General features: G+C 41.6%; 1 protein-coding gene across 1 annotated transcript in view; it reads left to right on the forward strand.

Moving 5' to 3' along the window:
- Nucleotides 1-1827: 1827 nt before the first annotated feature.
- SPIRE1 (spire type actin nucleation factor 1) overlaps nt 1828-16734 on the forward strand; it is a gene marked incomplete at both ends in the record, with an annotated part of 128158 nt that continues 113251 nt past the window's right edge. The window contains 2 exons of the mRNA XM_082479001.1: nt 1828-2158; nt 14735-14769. Of these exons, the coding sequence (XP_082335127.1) occupies nt 1828-2158; nt 14735-14769 (366 nt within the window). The remainder of the gene's footprint in view (nt 2159-14734; nt 14770-16734) is intronic.

Consider the following 16734-nt stretch of genomic DNA (forward strand, 5'->3'; position numbering starts at 1 on the left):
TACTTGTAAGAAAGATCCAACTCTTTCTGCTGGTGCTGCAGAAAAAAACCCAACCACCTAATCCTAGAGAAGCTCACAACACATACAGCAGGAGTGAACGTTGGCATTTGCATGTATGTTTAACAGAAGTGTGGTAGTGTGACCCTATTTTTGTCTTTTTTTCCAGAAGTGTTAAATACTGCCTACTGCAACACTTGAGTTTTAGCTTGAGATTTCAATAGTTTGTTATGTACTTGCTGGCCCTGCTGATAACAGTTAAAATACTTCAAACACCTTTTCTTGTGTTTTCTTCATTTTTATACCTGGAAGATCAAAATGTGTTCACTTGCCTATTACACAGCCTACAGGACACTGACCAAAGCTTCATCAGTAGAATCATGGAATGGCTTAGGTTGGAAGGGACCTTAAAGATCATCTAGTTCCACCCCCCCTGCCATGAGCAGGGACACCTCCCACCAGACCAGGTTGCTCAAAGCCCCATCTAGCCTGGCCTTAAGCACTTCCAGGGATGGGGCACCCACAACTTCCCTAGACAACCTGTTCCAGTGTCCCACCACCTGCAGAGTGAAAAATTTCTTCCTGATATCTAATCTAAATTTCTCCTCTTCCAGTTTAAAGCCATTACCCCTTGTCCTGTCACTACATGCCCTTGCAAACATCCTGTGGCGACTGAAATGCACGGACTCTGATATGCAGGATCGAAATAAAAATCCAAATCAGCTTTATTAAGCAAGTGTGCTCTTAATATACTTCTCTACCAAGGCCAGTAATTTCCTACTTTACTTGTTTACGCCATCATGTACTCTAAAGGATCATGTTCCCACCGAAAAGGGAATCTCTTCCCGGTGACCAGCACCTCCTTATCTAGGGAGTAGCTTCACACAACTTCTGCCAAAACAGTGCTGCAGCTGCTTATTTCTCCCTGTTAGTTCTACCACACTTAACCCTTCTTTTGTCTCAGGCCCCACAATGTCCCTCCCTATCTTTCCTGTAGGCCCCCTTTAAGTAATGAAAGGCCACAATAAGGTCTTCCCAGAGCCTTTTCTTCTCCAGGCTAAATAACCCTAACTCTCTCAGCCTGTCCTCACAGGAGGGGTGCGATACAGTACAATTATATCTACAGTACAGCAGATACAGTAAAATTATATTTAATATAAGATAAAGGCTGGATCATATGGTATGGTGGATATTGTAAATTAAATAGCTTTATTTAAATAATAGTTGTATCTTATTTAAGCAGAGGGGTGCGGGAGGCTGTCACCCTGCTTTCCCACGGGAGTTGTTTGTTTTGGCGGGGGGGGAGGGAGGTTGTTACCCACGCTCAGCGCAGAAGCAGCGGCCCGAGGGTTATGAGGTAAGAACACCACGACATTACCCGTGTCCAAGGCAGAGGTGGAAGCCTAGCATCTCCAAAGGAGATTTAAGCACTGCCCACGGACACCGAGCGGGGGAGAGAGGTTGCTGTGGCGGCCCCCGGAGCGAACCCCGCCTCCTCCGGCCCCGCCATGACGCCCGGGGACGGCAGGGGGCGCTGCGGCGCCGGCCGTTGGCGGCGGGGGCGGGCGAGGACGCCATTGCGTTGCTATGAGCTGTCTCCCCCTGCGGCGGCGGCGGCAGTGGCGGGCGGCCCGGGCGCCGCCGCTCCTCCTGCCGGTCGGCCGCTGCCTGCCTGTCCGGCGGCCTGGTGGCACTAGCGGGGCGGGGAGGATGAGCACGGCGGGACCGGGCGGCGGCAGCAGCACAGACAGCAGTAGCAGCAGCGGCGCTAGCAGCAGCGGCAGCGGGGCCAGTCACTGAAGACGAGGAGCAGCGCGGCGGAGGCAGGGCATGGCGCTGCCGGGGGAGCGCGGCGCGGAGCCCCAGCCCGGCGCCTCCCGCCCCGCCGACGATGAGGAGGACGGTGGCGGCGGCGGCGGGGCCGGCGGGCAGCCGGAGGCGCTGTCGCTGGAGGAGATCCTCCGGCTCTACAACCAGCCCATCAACGAGGAGCAGGCGTGGGCCGTCTGCTACCAGTGCTGCGGCTCGCTGCGGGCCCGCGCCCGCCGCGGCGAGACCCCCGCCGTCAGGTTGGGGGCGGCCGCCCACCTCCGCGTCTGGCGGGACGGCGCCGTCACCTTGGAGCAGGGCGAGGCCCACCGCCCGCCCCCGCCCGCCGCAGGTAAGGCCGGACCCCGCCGCCGACACCCCCTCCCCCCACCCCCTCCCGGCCCACCCGGGTACTGCCCGACCCGACCCCACAAGGGCGGCAGGCGGGTGTGGGGTGCGGGCGGCCGCCCTTCTCCTTCTGCCTTTGTCCGTGGGCTGTGGCGGCCGGGAGGAGCCGGTCTCCGGTCTCCTTCCCGCCGGCGGGTGGGCGAGCGCTCGGCTCCTCAGCCGTGCCGGGGGCGGGCGGGTGCGTGCGTGCGTGCGTGTGTGTGTGTGTGTGTGTGTGTGTGTGTGTGTGTGTGGAGGGTCGTGGGTGTCCTCGCACCATCTGGGTTTCGTGCGTGGAAAGGTAGAAACCCTCGCCTTGAATTTAATCGCCTGAGTGTGGGTAACGGGGGAGGGGGGCGGGGGGGGAGGTGAATGCGGGTTCAGCGTTTTATAATTGCGCCGTCTTTTTGGTGCTTAATACCGTGTCATCCCCACCGATAGCCCCTGCCTCTGGAGTTCCCTTGGCCCCACTGCTCACCCTGCAGTGCCCTTCGGAAACAGTTTGGCATCAAAAGGCACCGATTAGAAATAGATCCCTTTATAGAGGTGTGCTGACATTAAGTAAATAAGAAAGCCCTGCACACCTCCCGGGGGCTCAGCACCTACCATCTGTTTCTTTAAAATACCCAGGAAAACGTATTTTGCATTGGAAAGGAGAAGAAGGGCGCATGTCTGTTTCCCAGCATCTCCAAGCTTCTGATTACGAATGTGGAAAGGAAGATTTTTATTTTTTTTTTGATGCAAGTAGAGCTCGATTTCTGAAAAGAAACTAAAGCTGGGCAGCAGAGGGATGTGATCAGTTGTCACACAGGTGATGGTATTCCCCAGTATCAACCTAGTCCACATTCAGTGACACTGAATTTTCCAGGAAGACGGAGGGTTTGGGATTCTAAAGTTACGTGAAGCAGAAGGCAATGGTGAATTCACAAAATGGGATTAGTGGAGCCCTGAGCATTTAGAACATGGATATTATGCCTGGTGTTACAATTTAATAAAGCCTTTTAATGCAGTGCCTATCTGAAAAGTCTTTTGGCAGAGATTTGCAGTAATCCAGTTTGGAGCTAGTGGTATATGCAAATATCAAAATAGACTTGGTGGAAGAAGGGACATAATTTTGTTCCATGATTGAAATGAGTCCAATAATGTTTTCCATTTAAATGTGATCTGATGTGCTTTTTAAATTATTTTAAAAAGTGGACTATTGTAGTGTTAATAAAATGCTCTGGCATTCCATAAGTTCCAGGAAAATACGTTCCTGACCAAGGCATCTGCACGTCACAAGAGCATCGAAGGGTTCTGTATTGCATATTGTGTGCTGCTTTTACTTATAGTGTGCTGAGATGATATCTGACTTCTTCCTTTCTTACTGTAGGAAATATATTGGTTTACTATGTATTTCTTTCTTTTGTTGCTTTTTCCTTGCTATTTGTGGGCTTATTCAATTTCCTCTTACAGTACATCTTTAATGGCCCATAGGAAGGTGTTGGATATATCTGGATAAAAAGTTCAGGCCCCTCACTGACGTTCAGCGTATTTAGTTTTTGCTAAAGCTTCATGCCACATCTGCATTAGTCTTTTAAAATAATTTTAGTTAACATGTGCTAACCTCTGTATGTTGACACCACATTTAAATCTTTGGATAGATAAGACTTTTTTAATCTTCTAGCCCTGACTATTTTTCTGTTGCTTTTTTTTTAACCTTGTTATTGTATGTATTATGTTGTATATCAGTTAACACCACATATGTGTGCTTATTTCTTGAAAATCTTAAGTATGTGTGTCTGTGTATAACCAGTCTGCTAAGATTTCCCAGGAAAGCATGAGGGGGGAGATAACCCAGAGAGAGTACCCCCTGCAGTCCATATAATAGAAAAGGGAAGGAGGAGATATTTCTGCCAGATGTCCATTCCTAGACCCTACTCAGTGATCCCACTTTTGCATCAGCCATAGGCTGGTAGGGGTGCCTGGATTTGAAAGGAGGCAGTATTCCTTCTGGGATCCTCTCCCTGCCCCCGGTCTTCCTCATCTCAACTGTGAATAGGCCAGTAGTAGCCATTGCTCAGCATTCAACCTTTTACAGAGGATTTTGTGTGTTCGTGTGAGTCACTGTCAACAACATGAAAGAAAAGTGGTCCTAGTCAGTTGGCTTTTATTCTTCTTTGGTTTGTGGAACCTATAACTGGTTTTCACTGGAAATTGCCTTATGTGTGATACAGTGAATGTTGGTAATTCACTATACTGAATATTGAAGACTTGACAGTACGCTTACTTCTTCTCTTCGGTGTCTTTTGAACTGTCCCAGTTCTTTTCCTTATTGCTCACTGCAGTGTCCTTAGTGGTGATTAATGAGCTTTCTGAGCCAGTTTCAGCTTGAGCCTCTTGAACAGGTATTTATTCTTAGGCTCAAGTATTCTGCTTAGTAGCAGTGAGAGCTTAAGAAGAACCACTGCCCTGGCGAATGACTTGGGGAGCAGTACATCGTCGCATAGCGCATAGGCCCTGGAGCTACCTGGCCACATTCATTTTACTCTTGAGATACAAATTGAGGTTTTCTTAAAACGAAGTACTGATTATGTGGAAACTGATGGTACTTTTCCAAAGCTGTTTCTTGTGAAGCAGTTTTCCGGTTAATGCACAATACTTGAAATTCCAAGTACAAATACCTAGAAATTGAATAAAATGTCCTTGAAGATAGGAAGCAAAGATGAGGTTCGCTGGTGCCGGGGTGGAAAAAAAACACTTGGAGTTGAATCCCCGTCCTTAACCAAAACCAGAGACAGATTCTCAGATCTTTCCAGTTCTATCTATGTGGTCTATTAATAATTGGTTATCTATCTTGTTTGGTTTTTTGTTTGTGTTTTTTTTTTTTTTTTTAAATGAACACCAAAAAATCAATAAGGTTTTGTTTAAATAGAAGTAAAAAGATTATGAATGAAAATGTCACTCAGTTCATTTTCATGTAAGCATTGCTATTACCTGAATCCCTAGCAAGAGGAGGATCAGGAAAGATTTTCGGTAATTGTTTTCCTTCCTTTGTGTTTCAGACAACTTAGATTTAAATGTCGGTGTCAGAAGGTTTGTTAGAGCAGTAGGGGTTCTGTGGGTTAATGCTCCGAGCTGTAAAGCTATTTTGTTACAGCAATACATAAAAAATGTATAGCTGTAGGTTGGTGCATAGGTTTGGGTAATTCACAGGAACAAATATTAGCTGTTAGTTTCTATTTTTGTAAACAACAGAATCCTGTGTGGGCAGATAAAGGAGTCCCTGAAGAATGGTGTCTTTGGGTAGCAAACATTCGGGCTTTGTTCAGGATTGTGAAGAACGATGTGATCAGTCATGCCTGTCAGCGGAGCTCGGGCTAAGTCAGGAGCAAATGCAGCCATGTCAAGGAGTTTGCTTTGGAGACGCTCATGAAGCGATGTTTTCCACGGTGTGTTGCAAACCTTATCGTTTTGCCAGAACTGGAGTGAGTAAGAAATAAACATGAGTATGCAAAAAATGAAGAGCTCACTGTGGTCATCTTAGTATGAATCATTGTAACTGTCTGACATCTAAATACCACAGAAATGCGGGTTGCTTAGAAATACCCATGATGAAATTGGAGATACAGTGTAGAATGTGTTTTTCCTAATGGGTGTTTTAGCTGTCTCTTTGTTACTTGCAATTTATATGACATGAGCCAACAGTGGCATCTAATGAAGTGCCAGATGCAATAAAAAGTAACTTCTGAACGAGCTAAAACACTTGGTGTAAACATGTGGTTTGACTCCTCCGAGCTCTCTTCTTGCAGAACAGTGCTTTTAAGTGTTTTTATAAACTTGAAGCAATAATGACTTGATAGATATGGGAGTAGAAAACCCACACAAGAGCTGGCAATTGACCTCATGCCCAGTATTTAGCGGCCGCGGAACACCATAGGTGGGGCACAGGAGGCTGTTTTGTCGGGGTCGTGTTGTCACTGCGAGCTGCATAAGGGGCTTTTGCTTCTCAGCGCGCCGGCTGTGCTGCCTCCTGCCCGCAGGACGGTTTTGCGGATAAGCAGGCATGGAAAAGCTGAGCGTTTTCCTCGTGTGTTTTGTTAATGCCAGAACCCTGACTTAGCAAAAGCAGCTGCTGGTTTTGGGCATTGCGCTGAGCTCCTGGAGAGAAACAGCCTTGAGGATCTTGGAAAGGGGCAAGGGCAGGTAGTTGGAAAACCAAACCGTCAACCATTTCCAGCCGTCAACTGGCACGCTCCTTGGCCTTCCCTCTCCCTCCTGAGAGCATGCCTCTGCAGGTAGTGTCGGTGGCCCTTCTTTTGCCTTGTCCTCCAGCCCTAAAGGAGAAAACACAGAAGGAAATTACTGCTGGTTTTGTCAGAAGCGAGTACTATGCAGATTTTTCTCTTGGAAATCTGCCAGGCGTTCAGCAGGAGGGCATAATGCGTGGAATATTCTGGCTTTGAATCAAGAAGAAGACAGAAAAGTGGACTGAGCGGTGGCTTTCACGGGACTCGGTGGGCTCAGGGTGAGACAGGCTGGAGGGGAGTAGCTTACGTGGTCTTGGGGGTTTTAATGACTTTCACGTCTTTCTTATGCCCTTATGTGCTCAGGAGCTGGAAGGTAGTGTGGATAAATGTAGGACAAATAAAAGCAAATTTAGCTTGTGTGCATCAAGACGTTCTCATCTGTCAGTCTCTTGTCGAGCGCTGAGGAAAAATGTGCAGGATTTTTAGAGGAAAATGAATGTACTGACACTTCTAATTTTGTTGACCCCTTTGAAAGATAATGGATGGGAGTGGCCTTGCTAGCTGTTTAAATTTCAAAACAGATGTTGCTATGAATACTGCTAAAATAAATAGTACCTCTAGAACTAAGATTTAATTATGCTCTGAATTCAGATTTTGTTTGAGGGTATTCAGAAACATCTGTATTTTAAAAATAGTAAGGTTTGATGTATTAAGCCTCACCTTTTCCTCCAAGAATTTTAAGATAGATGTTTATATATTTCTATATAGATACGTTAATGTTGGAAGTCAAGGTAGGGAGAAAATGGCACTAGACGGCAGAGAGTAGCCTGGGTGAGTTGACGCTTTATCTCGGCTTGCTTACTCTGCTGATCTGTGGAAGAGAGTAATCTGAGGCCTTATTCACGCCAGGCTTTGTGCCATCGCTGTGGTTCCCAGTACGTAAGGGTGAACTGGAAGGCTTCCAGCCATGGTTTATGCTGGTGCATCCTGTGCGCTGGGGGTTACGTGGGCTCTCTCTGAATGTAGGCGGATGGCTAGGGACCATAGACAGCTCTGGTGGGGGAGGACGAAATAAGCAAGCAAGCAAAGATCCCAACATAAGAGAATGAGGTCTTTGGCTTAAAAAATAGCATGTTCCCAATGCCTGCACGAAAGAATTGGGAGGAAGTTGCCAACAGTGATAGGTGACCTTGGGTACTTACATTTGTATGCGGAAATGTTGAAAATGGTAAGCAGGCAGTGAAGGCATAAGGACTAATTTGATGTTGCGTGAAATCGGCATTTGTTCCTAAAGAAAACTTAAAAGCAAAGAACTTTGAGGAATTGTGGGCTCCTGTGTTCGTGACTTAAAATAAAAGATAACGCGTTTGTAATTTAATGGAGGTTTTCTTGAGTAAGGCAGTAAAAATTTTGCTGTAGAAAGGAAAGTGGAATTGTAGTTGTTTTTGTTAACAGTGATTGAAGAGTAGAGTGAAAAATGAGACATCTGCCATGATGTTACAGAGCTAAGATGACATCTTTAAGGGATGTCAGTGGTGAAAGAACAAAGATGCTTTTTTTTTTTAAAAAAAAAAAAAAGAGTAATGGGTAATGGAGTCCAACTTCAGGGGCTGGGTGGAGGTGACAGTTTACCCCACAGTACCCATTGGGGGGCGATGGGTAGAACTGGGGTAGCATGAGAAGGGCTTTGAAAATGAAGTTGCTAGCTGTGTATGATGTGACACAGAGAGAGGGAGAGAGAGAGTGAGTGCCTTTAACAGGACGATGCAGAGAGCAAGGTGTGATCAGAGCGACAGGCAGTGAAAATGACCCGCGTGACAGCAACATTGTGAACGAGTCTGACCTGACTGTGACTGTGTTTGCCAAGTGTGGAGCAGGTGTGTTGCAGGTGATGAGAGGATTAAAGGTACATAACATCCTGGATCCATGTTGGCAATGAACATATCGTTATACAAGTGGGGAAGCTTTTTCGTAATGTCTGTTAAAAGAAAACTGCAGAGTGTTCACTCTTTGTTTCTGAATTAATTCATCATAATGCAGCATTGGATCCAGTAAGGAGACAATATGAATATTGTTCGATTCCTAATAAAACCTTAAGCTAGCTTGCATGACACATGCAACTATGAGCGTGTTACTGAATTTTATTGTTGTGCACTTTAAGACGAGCAACAGATGAGTCAATTTGTACAGTGTAAATACAAGAATACAGAGACATAGCTGAGGTAGAGAAGAATTAAGACAACTATTTTTTCATCTACTTGAGAGGGTTTATTAACAAATGGCAAAAGTTCTTAACAGATCCTGTCGTGCTGTGTCATCAATTTAGAAAAGCTGTAACCTGCTTGAAAATCTGGATCCATCAAACATGATGGTAGAAACTACCAGTGACTTCAGTGGAGTCAGAATTCTGCCACAAGCACACATACTTTTTGAATGACCAAGCAAGTGGATAGCTCCAGGAAAAATTAGAATATGATTAGAGTAACAGAACTTTTAAAATAATAATAATAAAAAAAAAAGATAACGTTAACTCTTGAGTGCATATTCATGCTTTTTGGGAAGGGTTGATATCTGGACAGGCCAGAGGAAAGTGAGTGTAGTATCTGTACTTAGGCATCTGCAGAAGAGACTGACAGCTACAAACAGAGCTCAGCAGCACTCGGAGATGTGTATCTACCACAGTATTTATCTTAGAATAACAAAAATGTATGTGATCCCTAGGTAAACTTGCAGGTTTGCTATAGAAGTGGAACATGGAAAGAGTTACATGGTGACCACAGCCGGTTTCCTTGTGCAGAGTTAAAACAGGATGAGACAACGAGTGACCATTTAATTGTGCCTTAGAAGGTAGTACTAAGGTAGTATGGATTTGTTAATTTGGAATTAAAGAATATTATTTAAAAATAATTTTTATTACAAAATTTAACTGGATGTTAACCTCTTAGTCATTACCTTTGCTTTTTGCAATGTACAGAGGATTGCTTATGACTGTACAAGATGAGGAGTAGCTTCAGTGAAGTGTTGAATGGAGAAAGATGAAGACATGAAAAAAGACTGACACGGAGAAGGAAAGTCCTGGCTGCCTTCCATCTAGTAACTTCTCTAAGAATTTTCCTTGTGTTTTCTTCCAAATCTTCTCTTTTCTTTTTCCTCTCCCAAATTGAAAAATGAAGCATAGCATTTCTAAGTCATCAGCTGTAGGCTGATACAGAATTCACGAGTCAGATCCAAAAAGCTACAAGCTGTAAAAACTCACCCCATTTCATGTTGCCTTCTAATTGCACAGTTTAAAGGAAGGATATGTAGATCCTCAAAGCCTAAGCGTTTTACTTAAAAACACGGGTCTCCATGCTTGCTGCTCTGGGGGGTCTGTGATTACCTCTCCTAACCCATTCTGCTTCCTTCTACTTCCTCATGTCCTCGCTCTTCTTGACCTCTTCCCTGAAGCCTGATGTCTCTTACTCCTAAGCTATACTTCACCTATATTGGTCTTTATTGTTTTCACTTTTTTCTGTTTCTTTTTATCATGCAAGATTTCTCTGTCCTCCTCTGTTTATCTTCTAATATCTGTCCTCTGCCAGAAGTCTGGCTCACTCCTGCTACATCAATATTTTCCCTCCCTTCATTTAATTATGAATCCTGATCTTTGCATATTCATGTCTTTTCCTTATGTTGCTTGGTTGCCTCTGCTTTCTTCATTCTTTCCCTTCACTTTTATGGGTACTAATCTTGACTCTCATATTGACAGTCTTGTCAGATTTGGTGACTAATGCGCCAGTTCCGGCAATTAGATGATTAAATTAGAGTTCGAATTTATTTCTTTTTTTTTTTAAAAGTTGTTCCTCATTCTCTTAAGGGCAGGGAAAAGCCTACTGTTGTAGCTACAGTGCCTCTGGAAGACATAAAAGCTAGAAAGCAAATACATATTCAACTTACCTTTAATTTGGGGGCCTGACTAAAGACTGTTGAATTTGTGGAGGTAGTGATTCCCGTGTTCTCCCTTGCTCCCTTTCCTTCAATTAGCTCCTGCGTTCCTTCTTCTGCTACCTCTTCCACTGTCTTCCAGTATGTATGGAGGCAACTGGCATTCTGCTATTGTGGAAGTAGCAGCTTGGTTTCACCCAAAATCTGCAGAAATAGGCTGTGGCATTTAAGTAGAATATTAATCTTTAACACAAAATGAGTTTCACATTTGTTGCCAATATGTACATCAGCTACGCTATTTCCTGAAAATCAGTGCTAATAATTTCAATTCTGCAAGAAGCTGTCTTGAAGCAAATGCTTTTGGATCTATGCAGAGGAATCGGAGACGTTAGAGAAAGACTGGGAAGATGGTCTGAGGCTCTAAGCAGCCAGGATCTTGGAGCAGCTGGTTATAGCTGGAACAGCGGCTGTGTGATTGTGGTGTCACGTCACTGACATCAGTTTTGTAGCTTAATTTTTCTTTGGAGCGCGGAGTGGAAATGGTTTTGCACATCCTGCATGCTTTCTTACAAATATCCTGTGTCGGTCCACTTTAACATACTGAATTATCTATTTTTCTTTTAAAATTCAGTCTTAAATGTGTGCTTCTTACTATTGGCAGCAGTACATGATATGCTTGCTGTTTGTTTTTAAATCTGTGAAGACCCTTTCTAACTGTGAACTGTTAATCCTTGGAAGGCAGGGAAGGTGTGCTTCACGGGCTATAGATAAATTGAGTATAATTTTTTTTAACAGCATTCGAGAGATTTTGTGAAAATAATTATTTTTCCCAGTTTAAGTAGCAGCCTGAAGCTCCTGCCTTGAGGGATGAGTCAGTGTGCCCTAATGCTTAATGAAAGTTTGGCATGACTCCTCTTGTTGAGAGTTTGAAATAAGAATAATTTTCAAATAGAAATTCTGAGGAATGAAAAATGAAAAAAAACCCAAATCTTCGCATTCTTTCTTTCTTTTTTTTTTTGGTGGCAAATATGTCTCTTTGAAGACTATTTTCAGAGGTATGGGAAACCTCCAATTTCAGTCTCTTCTTGCAAGAACTGTTTGTTCATTGTATTTCAACAATCCGAGTGAAAAATCATATAATCTTCCAAACTGTAGCTTGTTTATAAATTGAAGTTAATTTGACAGTTAAAGTTACGCTATTTACTAGTAATGAATGCATTAGTCACTATTTGAAAGCTGTCATGGAAAAATACTGTTGAATTTTTTTTGGCAGTAAGAGTAGCATTTTTCAGCTATGCAGGTTAGTATCTAGTTGAATGCTTGTGAAGTCTGGATCTATGTTAAGAAGCGGCAGCTTAAATAAGTAAATAATATCACCTATTTACCAGATAAGCACTTAATACTGATTGCAGACAGAGACTATTCTATGACTTCTTACAGGGAATACAGCTCTCAGTGTGATCCTTAGGCTACATGTAAGAGTTTCTGCTTTTTCAGTCATGCCAGCTGAAAAAGAGAAGAAATTTCTACTCCCAGCCAGTTAAAGACAGTATAAATAAATGGGCTTGCATGGGCCATACAAAAGCAAATTCATTTCAATCTTGGTAGGTGCAAGTAAGTGCTTGTTTCTTGGGTCAATACTGTTAATGCTGGTCTCTTCAGAAATGTGGGAAATTCCCGTAGGAGTGGGCCCATAAGTTACTGCAAACAGCTAAGTAAAATCAGTTAAGCGTACAGCTGGACTGAAGGTACAGAGCGATATGGAAGGGTATAGTTAATAATCAGCTTAATGCAGAATATAATATTAAAAGTTGTAAGTTAGTTAGTAGTCTAGAATAGTCAGCTGTCTAGAATACTGTCTGCAGTGCATTTGAGGCGGTGTGAGACTTAAACTACTTGTTATTCCCCCTTTCATCCCCAGCACGTGGAATCATGACAATACTATTGCTTTTTAAAGTGCTGGTATAAAAGTTGCCCGTCTTGTGTTGTTGCCTGCTTCACAAATAATGGGAGCAAATAATCCAGTTTAAGGTGTTCCCTGCTTATTTTATATAATAAAACCAAAAATTAATTAATTATGATTTGCTCTGAAAGCAGTAGTAAAATTTTGATAGTTCCATGTATGGAACAAGGAAGGCTTCCAAAGTTTGCGTGCTTTTCCTTGAAGAACAGCTTTCATGGCAGCTTATTAAAGAAGATCTATCAAAGGGGCTATGAGGTAAACTTCTTGCTATTTCTTTCAGAAATACTTTTTTTGCCTTACTTGTTTTGGTGTTGGCCGATTTATTTGTTTTATGCTTCAGGACTTGGTTAGGACTTCTATTAAAAGGATCTTCGTAGGATCTTGGCATTGCTATGAGGTGTAGCTATGAATACTTTGGGTCTCTGCTGCTGAGAGGATCTAGTAGATAGATAGTTTGACTCCTGTTCCGTTAGGCCATGGGAGACGCAAGTCAATATATTTTAAATTATCCATGATTGCAAACATTGGTGGCCTTCTGCATGCCATTGCATTGTTACAGGTTTAAAATTACAACTTTTTTCTGAAGTACTAATTAAAAAAAGTAATACTTTTTTCCAAAACAAGCAGGACCCTTTTTTTCCCCCACCTGGCTACATTTCTGTGAATTAGTTTTGTATCATCTTAAATCATGGATGTACATGGTTTTCGTCATCTGTCATTTGAGTTTCACAGAATTAGCCTCTAATATTCATAAATCTGCTAATAATCCTATGATTATTTCAGAAAAGTTCTCACTAAATTTCTCCCATTTATACTTTATAACAATCACATGAATGTTACCATTTTAAACACAAAAGACGTCTTTTATATGGGTCTTGAAGTGAATCGACCAGAATTACCAGTCCTTTTGAAAAGATGGTACGTGATGCAAAAGCTGCCTTTTTAAATCACTCTTCTGTTCTTCATTTTGAAGTCAGACACCAGTGCTAAGCGTTCTGCTTAGCATTGGCAGCAGTTCGCAATGAAGGTAAACAACTTTCACTCTGTTAGGTGGATGTTCCCTATTCATTCAGGACATGTTTAACCTTTAGTTTCAAAGGGAAGGTGACCGGTTCAATATGAAAAATTAATCTTTTTCTAAGCGGGTGACTCTTCCCTAGTGCGTGCCGGTCAGATTTCATATATGAAGTCAGCAGGATCACTCCTCTGTGCAAATATTACGCTAACCAGTTGGTTGAGCTTCCTTGGGCTTGCCAGGCAATCTGATAAAACAGTCCTTCCAGTTATGGCTACAGATTGCAGGCTCTTCCTAACTATTGCAGTAAATCCATCAGCCGCACTGGGTGGTGTTCGGCAACCATCGCCTGTAACATACGCTCTCAGTCTACGCGCCGTCAGGTGAACGCATGCATGTCCTTCGAGTTTTTGAGTACATGAGGACTCGGAATCGTGTCACGCGTTTCCTAGGGTGAGTGCCATCAGGCCCAAAGTCGCAAATTTTAAACTCGCAGTGTGGGTGAAATGCAGCCAAAAAGCAACGACAAAAAGAGTAAAATTCAATATCCATGTGTTTTGGAATTAAAGTTTTGGGTAGCTCCCCTTTGAAATGGATATATTTCTGTGGAATACTTCACTTTTTTGAATATTGCTTTTCCAACAGAACATCATCTTGTCAGAATTACTTCACCCTTCATACTTTGATATGAATTATTAATACGAAATGATAAACTTGATGCTTTTAGTGAAATTATACCTTCCTAATATGAAATTTCAGTCTTATTTTTTGTAAGCTGTCAAACTACTTACGCTTTTATACCAAAGTGTTTTGTCTTTGAGAAAGTTGAGATTTCAATTTGATGAAACAATTCAGAAACCTAATTTTTCTGTATTATATAAATTCCAAAGTGATGTTTCTAAACTCTGAGGAAATGCAAAAATTGACAAGAGGGACTTACAAAAATATTACAGTAATGTTTCAGCTTTAATTTGCTTGAATTTCGTGGTGTTGTTGAACTCTTTGATATCCCAGAAGTATCAGATGAAACAGTGGCTTTTCCCTGGTTTATGAATTAATGTTGTTTTTTCTCTTGAAATAATTATTTGCTGCTGCTTAATTTAAGCTGACATGTTTTCACGTTCCTCCATGGCCAAGCGTCAGTCATACAATTTAAATAATGAAGCCAGGCATTAAAGACGTCTTTTTAAAAGGTAGTATTGTGGAGGATCCAAATAAAGAGGGCAGGGCCGCCGCCTTCTTGTTAATTTTGTGATGCACATATAATAGAAATATTATTGAAATGTATGATTAAAGTAAGGCAGAGAATATTTGGCAATTACTAAAAAAAAAAGTTACTCAGGTTTTTAGTTTTTTGTTTGTCCATTGTCTTTTACTTAATCTGAAAATCTGTTTGTTTTTCAATTACAGATAAATCGTGCCGTTTACACTGCACAGAAATGGAGGTAAGAGAAGTATTTTGTGTTCTCTGCTGGTGCTGATTTAGCTTAGCGCTTTTTCATCAACTTATAGTGTAAATGGAGTACATCTATAGTGTGGAGTTACTGTTGCTAAGTTGTACCATGCAATGTGTATTGTATTTATGACTTTCATTAACAGCTGCATATATGTGTCTTAACATCGGATATTTAGTCTCCCGTTCAGAAACACAGGAAAGAAAGGTTAGGGATATGTTATGCAGCCAACGTAATCTCACTTGATATTAATTTCCTTAATTTTTTTTTTTAGTAGAATATTTTATCTTGGGTAATTTCTGTTAGATAAATTCTCTAAATTCTTTAGAAAGGACTAGTAGGTCATGGAGTAAATTCTTAGAGTTTATAGAATGGCTTTGTGATTTTTGACAATCCAAGAATTTGGATGGAGGCAGAGAAGACAAGTCATCTCAGGGTTGCTTGTCCATTGAAAGACATCCTGATTTCAAATACTTTTAATATTTCATTTAATTTATCACTTCGGCAATATTTTGGGGCCCAGGAAATATTGTTGTGTGTTTGCTGGGGTAGCAACTGAAACACAAATCCAGTTAAATCTGCTTGATTATATCTTTAACGTTATTTGACTCTGTATATTTGATACTAAGCTGTGACTAGTGTTCTAAGAATGTTCAAACTATCATTTTGCCAGATTCATAGGTTTAATCCAAGACTGAAAGGAAACCTGAGTAGAATGTCTTGTTGAACAAGATGTGGACTCGTAGTATAATTTTTATTATTATACAGAGTAAATAATATAGTCTACTCCTTAAATAAACTTTTCCAGCAATAAATATAATTTCTGTGTCCTTGGCAGGGCAGTCTTTTCTCACTGTCTTTGAACTGTCTTTGAAATGTAAAACTGAGTTTTGACTTCAGCTGTTCCATCAGTACCTCAGGGTGAGCCTGGAGATGGGGCAAGTGCATGCATCTTAATTGGTGGGTTGACTGTTTTCTTATCAATAATATATATGAAGGTGACAAACTGCCGTTACTGAATGGTTTATACATGTACATGAAAATGACTGGCTTAAAGACAAAATGAAAGGCCACCTAATTCAACTACAAATGGTAAAATGCCACTTTTTTTCTTTTTTGCAAGTATTAATAACAATAAGAAAAGGAAATTTTTTTCTGCAGGATACAGTGTAAGGAATAATTCTTAACTGATATAAGTACACTAATTGGAAGTAGGCACTTTTTGTTTCTTTGTGTGTTCAGTTAAGCAAATGCATCCTGGTTTTGTTTCAGCAATTGTAAAATCTCAGTTCATAAATCTAGTACCTTATTTATAAACAATTTAGTGTCTCATTTGCTTTGCATACTAAATATTGTTTACAATGTTGCTTTGCATTTTTTAATGGGAGGTAACAAAAGGCCCTAACAGATAATAATAAACCACTGTTAAAATATTCTTAACAAAACAAAATATTTCATTTGGGGAAAGTAAGAGTGCTTTTGTTTCAAGTGAAAACATCTAGTGAGTGTCAGTTGGATATGTTATACTTCATCTTCCATGCAAAAAGAGTTTTTAATTTTGATATTTTAAAAATATTTTTGTTGATAGTTGGAAAGAAAAGCAGATTAGAATTTCCCATGAGACAGAGGCTTCATTTGAAATTGTTTCTAATAAGCAGCGGTGTGACCCTCAGCATGTTGACTCTTCTGTTTGTTTGTCATTTTGAAGGAGGCTGTGAAGGAGTTGGTGGCATTTTCCTTGCCCAGAATTCCTTTGGGGCTGCAGCTTTAGACTTGGAGTTGATGATGTTTGTGTTTTTCAGAACTAGGAATTCAGCAGTGACAGCCCATCTCACCTTTTTGATTCCCATGGAAGAGTGTGGCCTGATTGAATGTATTAGAATATGTGGGAAACTTCTTAAAATTGTAATTAATAACGATAATAACATTTTTGCAGAACATGTAAAATATCCTAAA

The sequence above is a fragment of the Vanellus vanellus genome (genome assembly GCF_965231255.1).
Source record: "Vanellus vanellus genome assembly, chromosome: 2".
NCBI classification, from domain to species: Eukaryota; Metazoa; Chordata; class Aves; order Charadriiformes; family Charadriidae; genus Vanellus; species Vanellus vanellus.